Source organism: Cotesia typhae, unplaced genomic scaffold (assembly GCF_013202065.1).
Source record: "Cotesia typhae breed Kobodo isofemale line unplaced genomic scaffold, CoteBio_Ctyphae contig_43, whole genome shotgun sequence".
In the NCBI taxonomy this organism is placed as follows: Eukaryota; Metazoa; Arthropoda; class Insecta; order Hymenoptera; family Braconidae; genus Cotesia; species Cotesia typhae.
Genome location: NW_027423752.1, coordinates 2,400,804 through 2,420,104, shown reverse-complemented (window position 1 = coordinate 2,420,104; position 19,301 = coordinate 2,400,804). Strand labels below are relative to the sequence as shown.

Here is a 19,301-nt window from a genome sequence, read left to right as displayed (position 1 = left end):
TACAAGACCTAGTTTTTATTTTACTAACTTTTTTGTTCTAAAATGAGTAAAGTGTTCTTTGCATGTCTTATGTGCTTAATAAACTGGTGTCATTCTAGTAACTATAGACTAAGAAACTCAATACAGGCTTCTTATTTACCTGATATTATTCACAATATTAATTTATCTAATCAATTAGAAGAGTTTAAAAAGAATAATCATAACAATGGGGTAGTGGAAACTAGTGATGTCACTTTGCCGTTCGAAAATAAGTCTAATCGAGAAGGACGTTATTTGTGTACGTATTCAGTATATTTAAAAAAATTGAAAGAGGAGAGAATTAATTTATCACAAAAAATTTAGATATTTTTGAACTGCTGGTAATTTTTTAAAGTAAATTTTAGGTCTAAGAATTTTTGATTTTTTTTTTAATTTTATTTCTTGCCGTGAATTAAACGTAAAAATTTTTCATGAATCTTAATTTTTAACAATAAATGAAAAATTAAGTTGAATTTTTCTAAAATTTGATGAGAATAAAATTTTTTTAGAAAAAAATTTATCAAGGCTAAACTTTTTAATTTTTTTAAGTCTCAATATTTTTCAAATCAGACAGCATGTTGTCATTTTTAAAATAAATTTGCAATAATTTCATTTAAAAACTAAACCTTGAGTTTTTTTGAAAAGTTTTCTAAAAGCGATAACAATTTTAAAATTATAGGTAAGAAGAAAAAGAAGAAAAAATGGAAAAAACACACTAAATATTTGATACCACTAATAGTCGGCTGGCTGTTGATAAAATCAATTTTACTACCAATGGCCTTAAAAGCGCTCGCACTTTTGAGTGGAAAAGCTGTCGTGCTGAGTTTAATGAGCTTAATTTTGGCTGCAATCATGGGATTGAGAAGACTTGCACAAGGCGGATTGTTACCAATGGCTTTGGGATTCAGCGCTGGACCAACTGCGTATTCCAAGTACAATCGACAGGATTATTCGGACCATGATAATCAATCTGATTTTGCCGATCCTTATGATTATTACAATGATAGACGCCCGCCTAATTAATTAAAAAACTATCACTTATTAAATTATTTGATCAAATTAACTACGATCTTAATGTAAGGAACTCTAAATATTGAAATTTTTTTTGTCTTTTATAGAACGAAAATTTTTTAATTTTTGGAAAAATAAATTTTTAAAATTATTTTTAAATAATTTAAAATTGTAAAATATTGTTTTTCTTAATTTATTCATTAATTCAATAAGAAATTTAGTAAATAGTTAATTCACATAAAGTACATACTAATAATTAAGTGCATGGTAACTCATAGCTAGAATATTTAGAATTAAAAATATACTAAGGCAAATGATATCTTATAAGTGTGGTTACAATTAAATTTACAAAAATTTTTTACAATAGATCCCGTGAAAAATTTTTTTCTGCCCTCCGGCCGGAAAGTGGCAACTTTCTGGCCGCTGCGCTAAACGAAGTTGCCACATTCCGGCTACGTCGAGCAGAAAAATAGTATCACACCTTGGCCAGTAAAAAGTAAAGCCTCAGACCACATGTTTGTCAACCTCGGCTTCGCCTCGGCCAACAATTACATGTGATCTGAGACTTTTCTTATTTTACTGGCTTAGGTATGTAATATACTATTGTTATAATCGCTACAAAAGTTCAATTTTCGAGCGCGGGGTTACTTTTTAAAAAAATTGATGGCAAATTTTCAATTTTTAAGAAAAATCACTATACGATTAAACTTATCAAAACTAAAAAATAAAAATTCATATTTACTACTGTCTTTCGCATGGAAACGTCCTTAAATAATTTGTTGGTTCTATAAGTTTGTGTCAGTGACATTTTCTATAAAATTATTAATAACAGATGCTGTCATAGCACAAATATTTTAAAAATTCATTTGTAAAAAGGTTCCCGGGTCAAAAAATTTAGTCTGCTTTATGATTAATAAAAATTTTTAATATTTTTCATTCAATTTAATTTTATTGTGTGTATCTATTTTTAATGTTATAATAAAATTATTTTCTATTTTTTCAAGACCAAAATCAGACTTTTTATGTCACAATCCTTCAGCTAGTTTTGATTGCATCGAGGTCAAAAACGGTCCAAAACGTTCTATAATTTTTAATCGGTTTTTCATCGCCTGTAAATCAAAAACCAACCTTTTACGAATTTTATAATAATAATATTCATAATAACAATAAAAATAATAATAATATATTTATTTATTATTATTTTATTTATGTCCTCGAAGATCCTCTACAGGGCACAGCTTTTCATTCTCTGAAACTGAAATAGTGACCATTCACAATTTCGTAGTGCAATGTATACCAAACGGTATTCTTCACACTACCAAATAGTGAATACCGATCATTAAATAATGCGTGAAAGTATAAAATTTAACATTAATCGTGTCATCTTGTCAACATTTTAATCTTGTCTCGATGTCTCGATGTATTTACATTGTGTTTAATAACGATAAATAGAAAACTCTAGATTTAGATCCATAATCAAACGATGAGAACTATTTTATAAACGTATGTTAACACAAATTTATTAGCTATCACTGCAACTAATACTCGCAGTTACACAACTTTTATAATCCATGAAATGTTAAGTTATGACCAAATAAATATAACAGATGTAAGGTTATAATCGACGTTCAGTTCATAAAACAAGAGAGCGCATGAATATATTATAAATTAATTTATTTTTTCAAATAAACGCGACTTATAATTTTTAATGAGATACTTTTAAGTCCAAAAAATGATGTCACCATCTTAGTCGACTTTTGGCCTTCGAATATTTAGCGTGAAAATTGTAGATCAAAAACAGCATAAGATTTCATATGGAATTCGAAAACAATACATAAAGTCCATCTACAAATTAACTAGACTAAAAACCGATCAAATTTTTAAAACTTTTTAGTCTCATTAGATTAGAAACAGCATAAAATATTCATAGCTGCTCTATTATTTTACTAAAAAGTTATTTAGACTTAAAACAGATCAAAAACAATTTGAACAGTAGATCAAATACAGATGAAAATGTTTTCAAAAGTTCAAATACAGATCAATAAGTTCAACTGCAGACTATTTAGCTTAAAATCAGTTTAAATTTTTCGACCCTGGTTAAATTAAAAATTTTTGAAATTTCAATCACAATAAAAATTTACCTAATAAAAATAGATTTTTCATAAATTGAAAATTCAAAAAAATTCAAAGAAGAGAATCGAATAAAAATTTTTTTTTTGAAAATTATGAATTACAACGACCAAATTTTTCACTACCTTTGTTAAGTTAAATTAATTAATTTCTTTAAGCTTACTTTTTTCAAAACAAAATTAAAATTTAGTTGATTGAAATAAACATATCATTAATTAGTAATAATTATAACAATAATAATTATAAAAACCATCAATTATAAGAACTAAAAGAAAAAATATGCATGAAGTCTATAAAAGAACTTGATCCTAAAAAAAATTCATAATAGTAAAAAAAAATTTTAAAGTCACATTTCAGTGATGCAACAGAAAGAATTCAAGAAACTGAACAATGTCATTACATCCAGCGAGTGAATGATCATAAACTCCGATATAATCAGTTCAGGACACCGGCGTGGCAGATGATATGAGTACTAAAGACCAGATAAAAGACAACTTCAATTAAAATTTAAATAAAACTTTCCCGATGTATCAATCATCGAGATAAAAGCCGCATTTTATCGGTCATAAAAAATTTACTATATTTGTTTTTTTTTTTGGTCAAGACAAAACCGAGTCTCAAAAAATTCAAAATATTTATCGTCCAGAGACCTGCTTAAATAGGACAAAGAGCTGTTACAGCTTAGATATTTTTAAGATTACTTACTCGGTTAAAATTCCGGCCTAAGACTGAATTTGAAAATTTTCTTATACATTGTATCGATCAAGTAATATAGGTCAAGCAATATTAAACTTTTTAATCATGCTAATCGATAAAAATCAATTACAGCCAACAATAGTGTCCCACTTCTTTTGAAAAATAAAATGAAATAAAAAAAAATTAGCAAACAAAAGCGCAGAGTTGTCATAAAAATTGCGCATACGATAGACATTGTCTGGATGTGTTTGACAGGACAAAGTTTCTCTGTTTAACGCGTGCTACACACCTCTCATCACAATATTATCTTTCAAATAATAATAATTGTTTTGCACAATGTATTATCGTCATTCCTTTTCTCTTTTCAACACTCGATCGGCTTGCGCGTCTACGTCATTGAAAAAGAAAAAACCCTCGGGCTGGGTAAGCAGCGGACAAATACTTTCGGGTTACTTTCCATTTTAAGAATTCCAACCGCGTATTATATTATACACACATGCAAATGATTGAACGTTTGGTGAAACGGAAACGAGTATCAGAGCTCTGGTTACTCATTTTACGCCGAGAAATGCATTCCAATACGATGATTAAATGATTTAAAACGGTACTTGAAAAAGGTACGTTTATTCAATGGAATACCTTGGTCAAATTTTTTTGAAAAAAAAATTATAAAAATTTTTTACCAGCAAATTTTTTGAGATTGAAGAGTTTTTTTTCGAAAGCTCATTTCATTGACTATATTCACGATTAATTATGTAAAAATAATAATTAAAAAAAATTTTTTTAGCCTCGAAAAAATTTTCAAATGTTCCTTAATTTTTTCCAAAATTTTGATCTATCTAACCGGAAAAATTGTAAATCAGATAGATTTATAACTTCACATGGCTTTTAAGGGTCCATTGAGCTGTTAAAGTCCTTGAGAACATTAGCAATTATACGATTGATGTACTGAAAAAAATAAAAAAAGTAAAATCTTCGATACTTTTCAAATTAATGGTAAGAGTCGAAAAGAAAATTTTTTTTAAATTGCTGAAACTATTTATCTTAAAATCTCTTCCTGTTTTTAAAACTGTCTTTAAATGTTTGTTTTTTTGTTTTAAGCCTTCATACACTGAGAGAAAAAATTTATATTGAAAAAAATTTGCAATGTTGTAATAAGAAATTAATTTATTGAAAATTTTCGGCAATTTTAGTTCTTAGCTGAAGGAATAAAAATTTTCCTCACCGTAACTTTCTTGTTGAAAAAAAGTTTTCTAGACTTGGAAAGAAATAATTTTGGATGAAAATTTGCAAGTTGTCGATCTAAAATTGTATTTTTTTTTCAACTCAAACAAACTTTTTTTTCAACAAGAAAAGATTACTGTGAAAAAAATTTTTATTTATTTATTTAAGAAATAAAATTGTCAAAAATTTTCAAAAAATTAATTTCTTATTATAACACTGCTCATTTTTTTCAGAAGGAATTTTTTCTCTCAATGTATGAACATTTTCCGCTGTGATACAACCCATTCAGAATCACCGAAATAATTGGAATTTTGATTTATTAACAAATAAATATAGCAACAGATAATGATAATAATTGATAGAAATAGAAGGTGGTTTTTGATCTCTCATTACGCTATTACATAACCGAGTTGCTTGACCGCAATTTACAGATACAAGCGTTGAGTTCACTTCTACTCGATTATAACTCCTGTCTCTGGGTCAAGGAGAACGCCTGCCAAGAATTTATATTATGCCGGGGTGTTAAATTATTTGTATAAAATCTAAAACATATTTTTATTTGTACATTTTTTAAAATTCTTCTTATTCCAGTTCCGTTAATTATGAATAAAAAATTTTAAAATTTATTCTGGTAATTATTTTTCTAACAAAAAATTTGATAACTAGAAATTCACTAATTTCATAAGTTGTCGAGTATAAACATTTATGTTTTATTATATATACTATTCTAGGTAACAATTAATTTAAGAAACGCAGATGAATAATTAGCCGTGTAGTGTGTGTCCACTAAAGTAGTTAATGCTTTTTTGTGCCGGTCCATTCATTACAACCAATCTCTGGGTTACAATACAGATACCATACACCTTACACCTACACCTCGTATCTAACCAGTCAATGTACTTACTTTTTCTAGACAATATTGTCGGAGATTGAGGACTATGAAACACTTAAATATTTATAAATAAATAACTCATTACTTTATTTCTTTCTATTAGGTTTTTTTTTATTTTTTTTTTTGAGTAAAAAAATTTATTTTTATAATTGTTGAGAATTTAAGTCTGACTTAATTATAATTAACCAATTTATTTAAAGAGTCTTTTGACATTCGATCATTTTATTAAAGTCGTCCTCAAAATTTAAACTAAAAGCTTTATAAAATTAATCAAAGAAAATTATTTGTAGCCAAATTAATAATTTGGGAAGTTATTAATAATTAAAAAACAAGAAAAGCCTTAAGACATTATTGAAAATTACTGTACTTTTTTCTATGAAAAAAAATTTATTGAAAATTTAATTTCAATCTTGGAGAAACAATTTTTAAGTTGTAATAATTTTTAGTTTTTTAGGAATTTTAAGCAATCAAAATCTTGATAAAGATGTATTAATATTTGTTAATGATAATCGTTATTAAAAAAAAAAAATTTTCTTTTCCATGAAAATCATTAATTTTATGTTTTTTAATTATACTGATATTTTATAATAAGATTTTCGGTTCAAATTAAATGGTATAATTTTTGGTAACTAATTGGTAGCTAATTTTTATAACTAATGAATTAATTGAAAAGTTGGACGTCTAAAAAAAGTGAAAAATAATTTTTCTACCCAAAATAAAGGATTAATAATTTAAAAAGTAAGTCCTAATGTGTTAGTTAAAATTCTAAATTTCATGTCATTATAGTTACCATCCCTTTTGGTGATTTAACAAGATAATTTTAATCAAAGTAACAAACACACGTCTTAAATTAATAATATTTTTCCGTGAACTAAATTGTGAATCTAAATCATTCTCGAACCCATCTGAAGACACATAACAAATTTCATTAAAATTGGTTTAGCCGTTTGGGAGAACTTCAGTGATAAATACGAGCACAGAAGAAATATATACATAAAGATTTTAGAAGATCTCATAATATATTGAAATTAATTTTTGTAAAAAGATCTTATCAAAAATTTTCGTAGATAAATTATATAATAAAAATAGGACGAAAGTAATTAAAATTTTTAATGTACATAAAAAACGTTTGCCGTAAAAAAAAAAAAATTTCTAATACCATAGAAAAAATATTACAAAATTTTCAATGAGGCACAACAAAAATTTCCTCTGTGGCTAAATAAAACAACACAATTCCCCTTGTGGCAAAAAAAATGTAACAAAATTCCCAACAAATCCAAAAAAAAAAAAAAACTCATTGTGGCAAAAAAACAATAAAATTCCCTTTACGGTTAAATGAAAAAAAAAAAAATTCCTAATATGACTCAAAAAATAAAAAAAAATTCCCAATGTGACCTGAATAAAAAAGTGAGTTATCCCAATAGAGACGAAAGTCATTGGAGCATAAGTAGGTGGTTGTTCAATGGGAGTCAATGCAGCATCTACAGTAAGTCAACACCAACTATTAATATTAGTATTAGAATTAGTATTGGTAATTTGGTTTTGGATTTGTTTAAGAAATTAACGTGGAAAGTAGAAAGATATTGTGCGTACTGCGTAAGTAGATTCATCTCTCTCTCTCACTCTTTCTCACTCTTTCTGTTGTCTTACACAGTAACGGCTGGTATTGGCTCGTTTGGTACAAGCGTACCTATACCTATAGGTGTATTAGTCGTATTGTCGTACACGTGTATAATATTGTACAGGTAGATTGAGATGAGATGAGCCGAGACATTGACTAGGGGCTAGGGACCCGGAAGGTGGGAGACGCCCGTGCTCAACTATAAAATCTGAAGCCGGGAGGGCCAACGCACATTCAACGTCCAAATTTTCCGGGGACAGTTTGATCAGTGATCTCAATTTTAAATCGGCCAGTCGATTTACTTTCGTGAGTGCAAGTTGACACTTAATTAATAAAAAATCAAAATGAATACATTTGTGGTTTTGAGTCTTCTTGTGGCTTCGGCCCTCGCCGTTCCAGCCCCCGAGTTCCAACCCGCGAATTTGGACTGCCTTGGATTAGACGAAAACATGTTGAGTTGTTTTGCGATCAAAGCAAACAGTGCTATCTCCAGGGCTGCCAGGTCCGATTCCTTTGAACTCTTCCCTGGAGTCACTTTCAACCGCGACACGCCGCGTAAGTAATTTTTTTTTATATTCAAGTTAATTATTTTTAGTGGAAAAATTTTAATTGTTGTTTTGTTTATTTAATTCAACAGTTGAACGATCGGGCAAAGCTCTTGAATCGGAAACCGATCTGATGAACGCCCTGCCAAGAGAAAACGTAGACAGAGCATTGAAACTCGCTGCCATGATCTATGACTCAGCTGTATCATTCTTCAAGAGCCACAATCTCAAGATCAATGTCCCTGAACAGTCCATCTCACGTGCCTTGACTGAAGGTAACTTCATTAGTTAATTATATGGATCATTTAAACAGGCAGCTAATTTCATTTTATTTTTTTTTAACGATCAAAAAATAATTTGCTTTTTGTTTTTTTTCGACATTCTGAAACATGGATTTTTTAAGAGATAAACTTGCAAATTACTAGTAAATAATCTAAAGGACTAAGTGCAAGTTTTCAAAAAATTTTTTATTTAAAAATTAATAAAAAATTTTTGTATGTCTGTTAGATCTAATATTTTGAAAAATAAGCTGATTAGTTATTTTGTAATGGCATTAATCGGCTTACTTTTACTTACATTCAAGGAGTTATGACTTGAGATCAAGTGACTCATGCAATTCGTGATCGGGTGTAATAAATCTTACTTTCACTCGCTCGTCAATTTTGTAGAGAAAGTTATTGCTCGAAATTAAATCTTAATTTTTTATTAAAAATTAAGGGGTTAATAAAAAAAAAATTTTTATATAGATTACAGACAATTTTTTTTTATTAAAGCAACATTTTTTTCTGAAATTTAAACTATTTTTGAATAAATATAGAGGTTTAGTTTTTTAACAAATTTGGTAGGAAAAAATTGTTACAAAAAATAAGGTCAAATTTTTAGAGTATCGATGATAGTTTTTTTTTGTGAAGAAATTCAAATTTAGTATCTTGGAAGATTGTAACGGTTAATTTTATTGCCTTAGATAGGTCTTAAATTTTCTACAAGAAAATAGTTGAAGCTTTGAGAGAATCTGTCTTTAGATCGAAAAAATACCGCTAGATTTATTTCAAAGAATTATTTTGAGAGTAAGATTAAATTAACGTACACCTAATTTCGCGCTGCAATAGATTTATTTTTTTGATTAACTGTTTCCAAAAATTGATTCCATTTTTATGAATTAAAAAAAAAAAAAAGATTAATAATTAAATTTTGTTGAAGGTCGTGCTAAAATCAAGAAATTTGCTCTTCCATTGATCGCCGCAGCTGGATTCAAAATCTTTGCATTGATCCCAATCTTGCTTGGAGGACTCGGTCTTTTGGTGCTGAAGGCCTTGGTTGTTGGCAAGGTCGCTCTGTTGATCGCCGGAATTTTGGCATTCCAGAAACTCTTTGGAAGTGGCAGCATTGGATCAGGAGTTGGTAACATTTTCAGCAAGGCTACTTACCCCGCTCAACCATTAGCACAGTACTACGACGCACCCGGGTCATCAAACTCATGGGCTCCAAATGTAGCCACTGGTAACGGTGGATACCAATACAAAAGAAGCTTTGACGACGAAAAGATTGCTCAAAAACTCGCTTTCTCGGCCCATGTCCCTGACAATGAATAAATTAGAGAAGCTATTAAGCTATTAAGTGTCATATTTATATCTAAACATTCTCATACTTAAATTAATTTCATAGTTAACTGTAATATTTATTTTAATTATAAATTTTTTATTTATTTACGACTGCTAGATCTCTATTTTTTATTTATTTCAATACATTTTTGTAATTTGAATTTTATTATGTAAATTGTTATTTCAATAAAATTAATTAATTTAAATTATTATTTTATTTCTTAAAAGTGATAATAATAATATTATTAATGTCTAAAAACAGTACAGGCAGCAAATAAAATCATTTGTAATTAATTATTGATTAATTAGGTTGCATTTTTTTGTTTGAACAACTGTCAATTTTTCATATAAAATTATGTTCACAGTTAATACGAAACGTTTACTTTTCATATTTATTGATTTAAAAATTTATTTTCAGCTCAAATAAAAACTGGTGAAGAAAAATCAATCTGAAAAATAAACAAAGATAAGTTGCAATATTATAAATCTACACTTACTTTTATTTAGACGGTTGAATTATCAACTTACAAAATAATTTAGTAAAGGTGATAATTAAAATAGGTACAGTTGTGTTAGTTTTTAAAAACTAAGATGTCAACAGATACAATAGACTTCTTTTCGCTCAATATTGGTCTTTCGGCGTTTTCATTATTGTTCGAATTTCTTGTTGCAACGCTCGTGATGTGTTGTATTTGCTTCAGAATTTCACGAATTCGCATGCTTAGACTTGCTGAAAAACTACCTGGTCCTACTGGTTATCCACTTATTGGAAACGCTTTGGAATTCGTGACAAGTTCAGAAGGTGAGTTAAAAATAAATAATATTACTGTCCTGTAAATAACATCCTGTGAAAAAGGATGTCTTCAACCAAACAAATTTTTGCATCAAAAATCAGAAACCCTCCAAGTCAAAATTTCTAGCCACAATTAATTCTTATCGAACCCAAGTAATCTCAATCAAGCCTATTAAATTAAAAAAAATATATTGCCCTTACAAAAAATTTATAGAGTCTAAACTAGTTTAAATAAATCGAATTGAGACAATGGATTTTAAGTAATACTGAATGAGTCTAAATTACGCTTGATCGATCTTATAACATTCTTCATTAACTTCTAACTAGTTGGTAAGTGTTAATTTACAAGCCGAAAATTATATAAAAATTTTACTCGATATTATCATCGTCTTATCCTAAAGAACAGCCATCAACATAAATGTTACAGATATATTCCGCAATGTAATAAAACACACAGCTGAATTCGATCAAATAATAAAGTTTTGGATCGGTCCAATTTTATTAACTTTTATTCTGGATCCTCGGGATATTGAAATTATTCTTTCCAGTCCTACTTATTCGAAGAAATCATGCGAATACCGCTTTTTCAAACCATGGCTGGGAAATGGTCTTTTAATTTCCGAAGGTTAGTAAATCTATTTTTTCATACCCAAATTATGATTTATGATATATTGGAGAGTGAAAACTTAATTTAAGGTCAAAAATGGGAGTTGCATCGAAAACTGATAGCTCCAACATTCCACTTGAGTGTACTTAAAAGTTTTATTAATAAGTTCAACGCCAATTCTCAGGCAGTTGTGAAAAAAATGCGTAGGGAAGGTGACAAAGAGTTTAATTGCCACGATTATCTGGGTGAATCAGTTTTTCACTCCCTTGTAGAGACTGTTATGGGTGTCTCAAAATCTACTCAAGGTCCTAGTGAAGACAAATATAAGATGGCTGTATTAAAGTAATTATGTAATTGCACGCCTCATAAGCGAAGCGTTATCTCTAATCTCGACATTTCAAAAAAAGCAGTTTTCTCGAAACAGAAATTGATTTTTTTGTTATTTATATTGCACTTACAGGTTAATTTGAGTACACTAACATCAAGTCAAATAATTTGTCAGGCATATAAAATATATTTCAATAAAAATTTTTTTGTTTAACATAGTAAATAATAACATTAAACATAATCTTTTCTGGACGTCCGTGTATGAATGGGTGTATGTGACACCAAAATTGATCGAAAAAATGATCGTACCGGAATAATTTTTTTTTAATTATCTAAAGTAACACACGACAGAATTTCTTAGTTAATATGAGCGTTCAATTCACTGTCGTTAAATTATTATTTATAAAAAACTTATATATGACTGTTGATTTTTTTGTATAATTATCTATACATTTTTATTATAGTATTTTTTTTCCTCACCTTAGAGTTATGGCACTACTAAACCATAATAGAGTTTTCTGTTTTTTTTTTTTTATTATTTTATTTTAATTTGATTAATTATTTGATTGTTAGCAGTAATAAAGATTAAAAAAAAACAATTAAAAAAATTGCTAAACTTCTTTAAAAGCATTTTTTTTATTTGTTTGAATATAACTCCATCTGATATCTGTAAATGGTACTTACTTGCAAGTCACGGTAAATTTACATTGACTATTGAGGTGTTTTTCTACATTTTAATGATTTTATTTAAATTTTCAATTTTAATTACCTTTCAATTCAACAGTAGTGACACCGTGAAAGATCTTGAGACAGTACAAGAACTTGGCACATGAGAACGAGTGTACCTATATACGTATTAGGGTGATTCAAAAAAAAAGAATATTTTTTTTTTCGTTTGGTACTCTGAAAAATAGGTTCCTAGACACCTCTAAGAAAGCCTCTCCAAGCATGAGTTCTTAATTGTAACGGGAAGGTCCTCCTTCTTACAGTTTTCTATTTTTTCTTATTATCAGATAGAAAAATTTATATCTCGCTTCCAACTACTTGAAAAAATATCTTGTTCCTTAGATTTTGTAGGAAATTGAATGCTCTACAAAAAAGGTCTCTTACGATTTTTTCGTAAACCCAACCGTTTAAAAGATATTAACGGTTAAAGTTTGATTATTTTTGGGAAAAGTTTTTATTTCTTATGAATTTTATAACTCAATGAAAAAAAATCATTATGAATGATGAAACTCATAGTTTTGTAGGAAATTTACTGCTCTATAAAAATGGTCTCTTATGATTTTTCGATCAAGTTGAGCGTTTACGAGATATTCATCGTCAAACATCAATGCATATCAATTTTTCTAGTTTTTGATCAATAATTCGAAAAATTTCAATTTATTCTGTGAGTTTCAAGGAAATTTAGACAAATTTGAGTTTCTATGAATAGAAATATGTTATGAACTATTTTTTTAATTAGTTTTTTTAGTCTTGGACATGTTTGATTACATTAAAACAAAAAATTAGTGCATTTTTTTAAATATATAATTCAATTTAGAGTGTTTCACATGTGTTTCACTTTTTTATCGAAGAATTTATTTATTTAATTATCAACTGCCATATAATTTTCAATATTTTCAACATAACGGTACACTTTTACTGTAAATAATTTCCTCTATTGCAGTTTGGGTAGTTTTTTCGATGTTCTTTGATAATTTGCAATAAGTATTGGAATTGCTCTTCATTTTTGTCAAGCATTGATTATACTCACTAACTAATGCAACAGCTCGTTCTGCTGAATCATTAACAACTTTCAATTGGTTAAAGTATTCTTTATTTTCAATGTAACTGTCATTAGTAGGCCACGATTCAATATCTTTATCAAGGAAGTCATATGGTAAATCAAAGATTTTAAAGAGATTTAAAGACTTTAGAAACAAAGTCACTCAGACTTTTTGCGTTAATGAATTCAAATCGTTTTTATCAATTATAAATTTTTTAGCTTTAGAATCTGTACCGTTACGAGTATTAACAGCTCCAACAATATTTTTTTACTTCCAATGAAACGGTATCGTCAAATAATGATAAAATGGCAAGTTCATCACTTAAATACCATAAATACAAAATCATTTTTTCACAAGTTGCTGAAGAAATCAATGAATTGATATTTTTGTACTCGAATAAATTTTTCAAAAACTGCAAGTCATGATTAGCAGCAGTTGTTGCAGAAGTTGATGAAAACCAAGCTTTTAAATACAGTGTAACTATAAATATACAAATTTGCCGAAGACCGTCCAATTCTTTATTAGAAAGTTTAAATTCATTTCTGAATAGAAACATTTTTAAACTGTAAATTGCCTTCGCCATCCACCTAGCATGATGAATTGCACCAGGACGTTTGAAAAAATTTCTTCTTGAGGCATTTCTCCAAGGAAAATCAACGACAATTCCAACAATTCTTTATAGTCATCTCGGGGTTGTAGTAACTATCAAAAACAATTAAAAATTTGTCAGAAACAAGAAAATTTTTTTCTTAAAATCGCAGTTAAATCATACCTGTAAGGATTGTGCAATTAAACTAGATATTTCATTTTTTTATCCAAAATGATATCAGCAACAACAGTATCTTCAATTCCAGATTTATAATTAGTTTTATTTATTTCATCCCATGATTTTTAAATCTTCCGAACATTGGTACGTTTGGCCCAGATGACACAGGCCAATATACTTCAAATGCACTTCTCAATATGATCTCAAAAATGTGGTGACGACATGGTAACTAGATTAACTCTCTTCCCAAAGTCTTTTCAATTGCCTTACATGTACCGTTATGAATTCCTGTATAAAGAAAATAGATAACTATCGTTAAATTTAATATTTTCAACAAATTGTAGATTATATTTAAAATCCAAATGAGTAAATAATTCTCAATAATTTCAAAAGTGAAATTCAGTAAGCAATAAAAATTAAACTAGAACGTTAATAATTAAATATTTTTTAGATTAAATTATCATTGATAAGTTACCTGTATTAACTGCCGTCGTGTCAAAACACATCGCCTTAACATAATTAGTAATACCCCATTCACTCAATGTCGATAAAATGACTGATGTTTGATTGTCTGCCGTCCCAGAATTCATTTTTGGAACCCCAAGTAATTGTTCGGTACCAAATGCAGTTAAAATAACTGGTAGCCGTTCCACAGATTTTGATCCAACAAGGTCATTCAGCATTTTTCCGTCCCAATGCACAACGTATTTATCGTGTGTCTTAAAGTTGTCATTAAGTCCTTTAGCAATGTCTTCTCTTTGAAGCATACGAGCTCGTTGAATTGAACTATAACTGAGCGTTGTATCTTCAATTTTAATACCTACTGCTAGTAAAACCGGAGCAATAATAAACATCGCATTTCTACTGCTGACATTAGCTCGGTCGAGTCCAAAAATGACTTCAGGAGTTAAGACATCAAGTTTTGCTCGTTTTGTCGGAATTGGAGGTTCATACTCTGAATCAGATCCAAAATTTGTAACTCCACTTAATGTATACGTAGAGAACGACTCTGATTTTTCACTTGGAACAATCGCATGACTGGTAGACGGTTGATCTAAGTCTGGAATAAGATCTGTTTTATAAATTAAACGAAGAAAATGTATAGAATTTATTCATTTTGATGACAAATAATTAAGAAAGGACTCCAAAAATTGTCTAGTCAAATGTCATCTAGTCATCTATGAAAAGTTACACTACTTCCTGACTTTATAATAATTAAATATCTCAGATACTTACTACTCTCATCTATTCCCATCATAGTCGTGGTTAAGTTTGATACAGGTACATTATTAGAAAGAATCTCTTTATGGGTACCGAATTTTTGATCCAAATACAACTTTCTAATATTATCATCAAGCACTTTTAAGGATTTTTCGCTCACAATGTCGAATAATTGTTCAAGATCAGTCTGAAATTTCATTTCCTTTTGGTTTTGCGCTGAATTCTTTTTATCGAAATTTTTTTGTAATTTTAACCATTGACTGTGATAGCGAAGAAATTTTTGACTGCATTAGGAGCTCCACTAGTTGGAATCTAATTTTTTCTCCACAGTTCAATAACTTGGTCAACTGAATTTTTAGCACTTTGTTTGATTGAATACTTTAAAATTTTAAGTTGGTAGAAAAACACACGCATAACCTCTTTCACTTTTGGTAACTTACGTTCCGAAATTCTTTGTAGAGGTATTCCGATAAAACGTATTTCTTTATTCATTGTAGGTTAATTGATGATAAATAAATTTATGTGATGATTATAAGACTTATTTAAAATGAATTATTTTATTACGTATTCAAGATGATCAGTTTTAGGAACACTGAAAATACGGTATTAAATGGGTAGATACTGAAGATAGTTGAGAGTAAAAAACATAGATGGCGTTAGTTTCAGAAGACAAACAGAAGAAGAAATGGAATTCAAAACAAAAATCCCCTCGAACGAAAATTTTATGTATATTTTGTGAAAAACAAATTAAAAATACGCACTGAACAAATTTCATAATAATAAATGACAACGCGATTAAGATTTTAAATTATTAAAGATAAAATTTAAAAAAATATTATTAGAATAAAAACTTTTAAATGAATTTTTGAACAGAAAACATCTATAGGAGTTGCTTTTATAATAAAAACTCAAATTTGTCTAAATTTCCTTGAAACTCACAGAATAAATTGAAATTTTTCGAATTATTGATCAAAAACTAGAAAAATTGATATGCATTGATGTTTGACGATGAATATCTCGTAAACGCTCAACTTGATCGAAAAATCATAAGAGACCATTTTTATAGAGCTGTAAATTTCCTACAAAACTATGAGTTTCATCATTCATAATGATTTTTTTCATTGAGTTATAAAATTCATAAGAAATAAAAAATTTTCCCAAAAATAATCAAACTTTAACCGTTAATATCTTTTAAACGGTTGGGTTTACGAAAAAATCGTAAGAGACCTTTTTGTAGAGCATTCAATTTCCTACAAAATCTAAGGAACAAGATATTTTTTCAAGTAGTTGGAAGCGAGATATAAATTTTTCTATCTGATAATAAGAAAAAATAGAAAACTGTAAGAAGGAGGACCTTCCCGTTACAATTAAGAACTCATGCTTGGAGAGGCTTTCTTAGAGGTGTCTAGGAACCTATTTTTCAGAGTACCAAACGAAAAAAAAAATATTCTTTTTTTTTTAATCACCCTAATACGTATATTATATACACTTTTACAAATAATCAATTTTATTGTGAAAAAAATGAGATTATGAGGCGTGCACTTTTGGATTTTCCAAACTTTTTCTTACTATAATAGTTATAACTTTAGATGATTAATTATAAATGTATTTAGAATATGTGATATTATCCAATTGCGTACAACCCGATTTTGGTTAAGATCTGACTTGATCTTCAACTTCACCAAGCACGGAAAAGATCAAACTAAAGTGTTAAATCTTATTCATAGTCTCTCTGAAAATTTTATCCAATTCAAAAAAATGGACTATGATGCTAAAAAACGGAACTTTATTGAGACCACAGACAACAAAGATGCTAAAGTGAGATTTTAAATGCTTGATCATTTTGCTAAGTTGTTGTTGTTTACATTAACAGCATAAACTATTCACAGATGGCCAGTGTAGATGGCTTGTCATTTGGACAATCTGCTGGATTGAAAGATGATCTGGATGTCGATGATAATGATGTTGCCGAGAAAAAGAGATTACCGTTTCTGGATCGGCTGATGGAAGCAAGTCAAAAAGAAAATATTCTTACTGAACAAGAAGTCAGCGATCAAGTCAATACTATCATGTTTGAGGTGCGTCAAAAATAAATTCACATTTCGTGTAATTAATTTCAAAATCACGACTCTTATTTTCTAGGGGCACGATTCGGTTGCTGTTGCATCTAGTTTCTTCTTATCGATAATGGGCTGTCATCCGGACGTTCAAGAAAATGTCATTCGAGAATTGGACGGAATCTTTGGTGCTAGTGATAGACCTTGTTCCTTCCAAGACACTTTGGAGATGAATTATCTCGAGCGATGCTTGATGGAGACGTTGCGTCTGTACCCACCCGTACCAATTATAGGGCGTCAGATCAACACAGACGTGAAACTTGGTATTTCTTAATGATTATCCTTATAGGAAGTGTGTTTACTGAGCGAAAGTTCATGTACTTCATTTGTTTCAGCATCTGGGGATTACGCTATTCCTCGAGGCAGTTCGATAGTTATTGGAACATTTGTATTGCATCGTTCACCTAAACTCTATCCAAATCCAAATACATTCAATCCGGATAATTTCTTGTCGGAAAAAACAAAAAGTCGTCATCATTACGCATTTATACCGTTTTCAGCAGGACCGAGATCGTGTGTTGGTCGGAAATATGCAATGCTGAAGTTGAAAATCCTTTTGTCGACGATAATGAGGAACTTTCGAGTAAAATCGAATATAAAAGAATGTGATTTTAGGCTCCAATGTAATATTCTTCTCAAGAGAACTGAAGGTTTTCAAATATTTCTTGAATCGAGAAAATGAAGCTTTGTTTTAAGCATTCTGCACTCCTCTGAATGGAATTTTTGGGTTAACTGATTTATTTTATCAATCAATTCTAATATTCAGTCAACAAAACTGAAATTATATTCAATATTTTTTTATAACTATCGTTAACGTTAAAATACATACAACTTTTTAATACAAAATACTTTAATTGACTCTATTAGGAATTACGTATATAAATTATTATTTCTTATAAACTCATGCTTTCTTAAATATTCATGTAAAAATCGACTTATTGGATTTTATGTTGTTTGTATTTTTAAAATAATGAAAATTAATATACGTTATTAACTCTATTGAAGTTTTTCATCTTGTATAAAATTAGGAAAACAGTTGACCGTAAAGGCCATCCCTGCAACTTCCCGCTAACTCCATATCCAAGCGCTCAACATTTCACTTATTTTGTTTTTGAGCTCTTCGAGCTCAGAAATATAGTTTTTGTATTATTTTGAGCTCTCTGAGCTCATATAGATAGCTGTTATATACTTTTGAGTTCTTCAAGCTCAAAAGTCTTATAGAAGTTTCATGATTCAACCGATTTTCTCGCATCTGTATGGGAACATCCATTAATTACGTGAGCTCAGAATGGGAGGAGGGGTCCAATGAAATCTCACCAAACCTCATCTAAACCGAGGGAGGGATAATCGAAAATCTCACCGCAACTTAAAAAAATATAAAATATTACAGACATTAAAAAAAAATTATTTTGAGTGTTTATTTTGCCCGCTAAAATAAATTTTATGTCTATAGAAATCATTTAGTTCATGTTGTTTTTGCTTTGAATTTTATTTAATTTAAATAAATTAACTATAGTATGCTTGAATGGTTTATTATTCACTCGAATAATCAAAATAATTTTAATTTTAAATATTTTTAGCGTCAATCTCACGTAAGGGGAGAGGGAGGGGGGTCCAGACAAATCTCACTAAATCTCACCTAAGGGGAGGAGGCATCTAAGCTGATCAAAAAATAGCTCACGTAATTAATGGATACCCCCTATTCATCCGTACCAATTATGAGGCGTCAGATCAACACTGACTTGAAATTAGTATCTGGAGACTATACGGTTCCTTGTTTTTCAGTTGGTCTGCGATCGTGTGTTAAAGACTGTGACTTTAAGCTCCAAGATGATATTATTCTCAAGAGAACTGAAGGTTTCAAAGTGATTCTTGAATCGAGAAAATGAATTAAATTTACCTACTCAAATTATATTTTTTTCAAAAATCGATTTCAATAATCTATCATAATTTATGAATTTAA

The 19,301-nt window shown here is 29.0% G+C and overlaps 3 protein-coding genes across 5 annotated transcripts; 2 read left to right on the top strand and 1 right to left on the bottom strand.

Annotated features, from left to right (window-relative positions):
• Window positions 1-7,936: 7,936 nt before the first annotated feature.
• Osi14 (DUF1676 domain-containing protein Osi14) lies at window positions 7,937-9,729 on the top strand. The gene is made up of 3 exons (XM_074244464.1): window positions 7,937-8,147; window positions 8,230-8,412; window positions 9,338-9,729. The coding sequence occupies exons 1-3, from the start codon at window positions 7,937-7,939 to the stop codon at window positions 9,727-9,729; spliced, it is 786 nt and encodes a 261-aa protein (XP_074100565.1).
• A 600-nt stretch (window positions 9,730-10,329) lies between these two features.
• LOC141528415 (cytochrome P450 4g15-like) lies at window positions 10,330-19,227 on the top strand. The gene is made up of 8 exons (XM_074244463.1): window positions 10,330-10,540; window positions 10,959-11,156; window positions 11,228-11,480; window positions 16,835-17,039; window positions 17,111-17,299; window positions 17,364-17,601; window positions 17,674-17,961; window positions 19,169-19,227. Exons 1-8 carry the CDS (start codon window positions 10,330-10,332, stop codon window positions 19,225-19,227), a joined length of 1,641 nt encoding a protein of 546 aa, XP_074100564.1.
• On the bottom strand, window positions 14,131-16,322 carry LOC141528238 (uncharacterized). 3 transcript variants are annotated; one of them, XM_074244182.1, is made up of 4 exons: window positions 15,237-16,322; window positions 14,825-15,072; window positions 14,476-14,719; window positions 14,131-14,288 (listed from the first exon to the last, which is right to left on the bottom strand). In XM_074244182.1, the coding sequence occupies exons 1-4, from the start codon at window positions 15,418-15,420 to the stop codon at window positions 14,230-14,232; spliced, it is 735 nt and encodes a 244-aa protein (XP_074100283.1). In that variant the 5' UTR covers window positions 15,421-16,322; the 3' UTR covers window positions 14,131-14,229. The 3 variants fall into 3 exon arrangements, with proteins under 3 accessions (XP_074100283.1, XP_074100280.1, XP_074100282.1); XM_074244179.1 differs by having other exon boundaries at window positions 14,476-15,072; XM_074244181.1 differs by having other exon boundaries at window positions 14,476-15,060.
• Window positions 19,228-19,301: the final 74 nt, after the last annotated feature.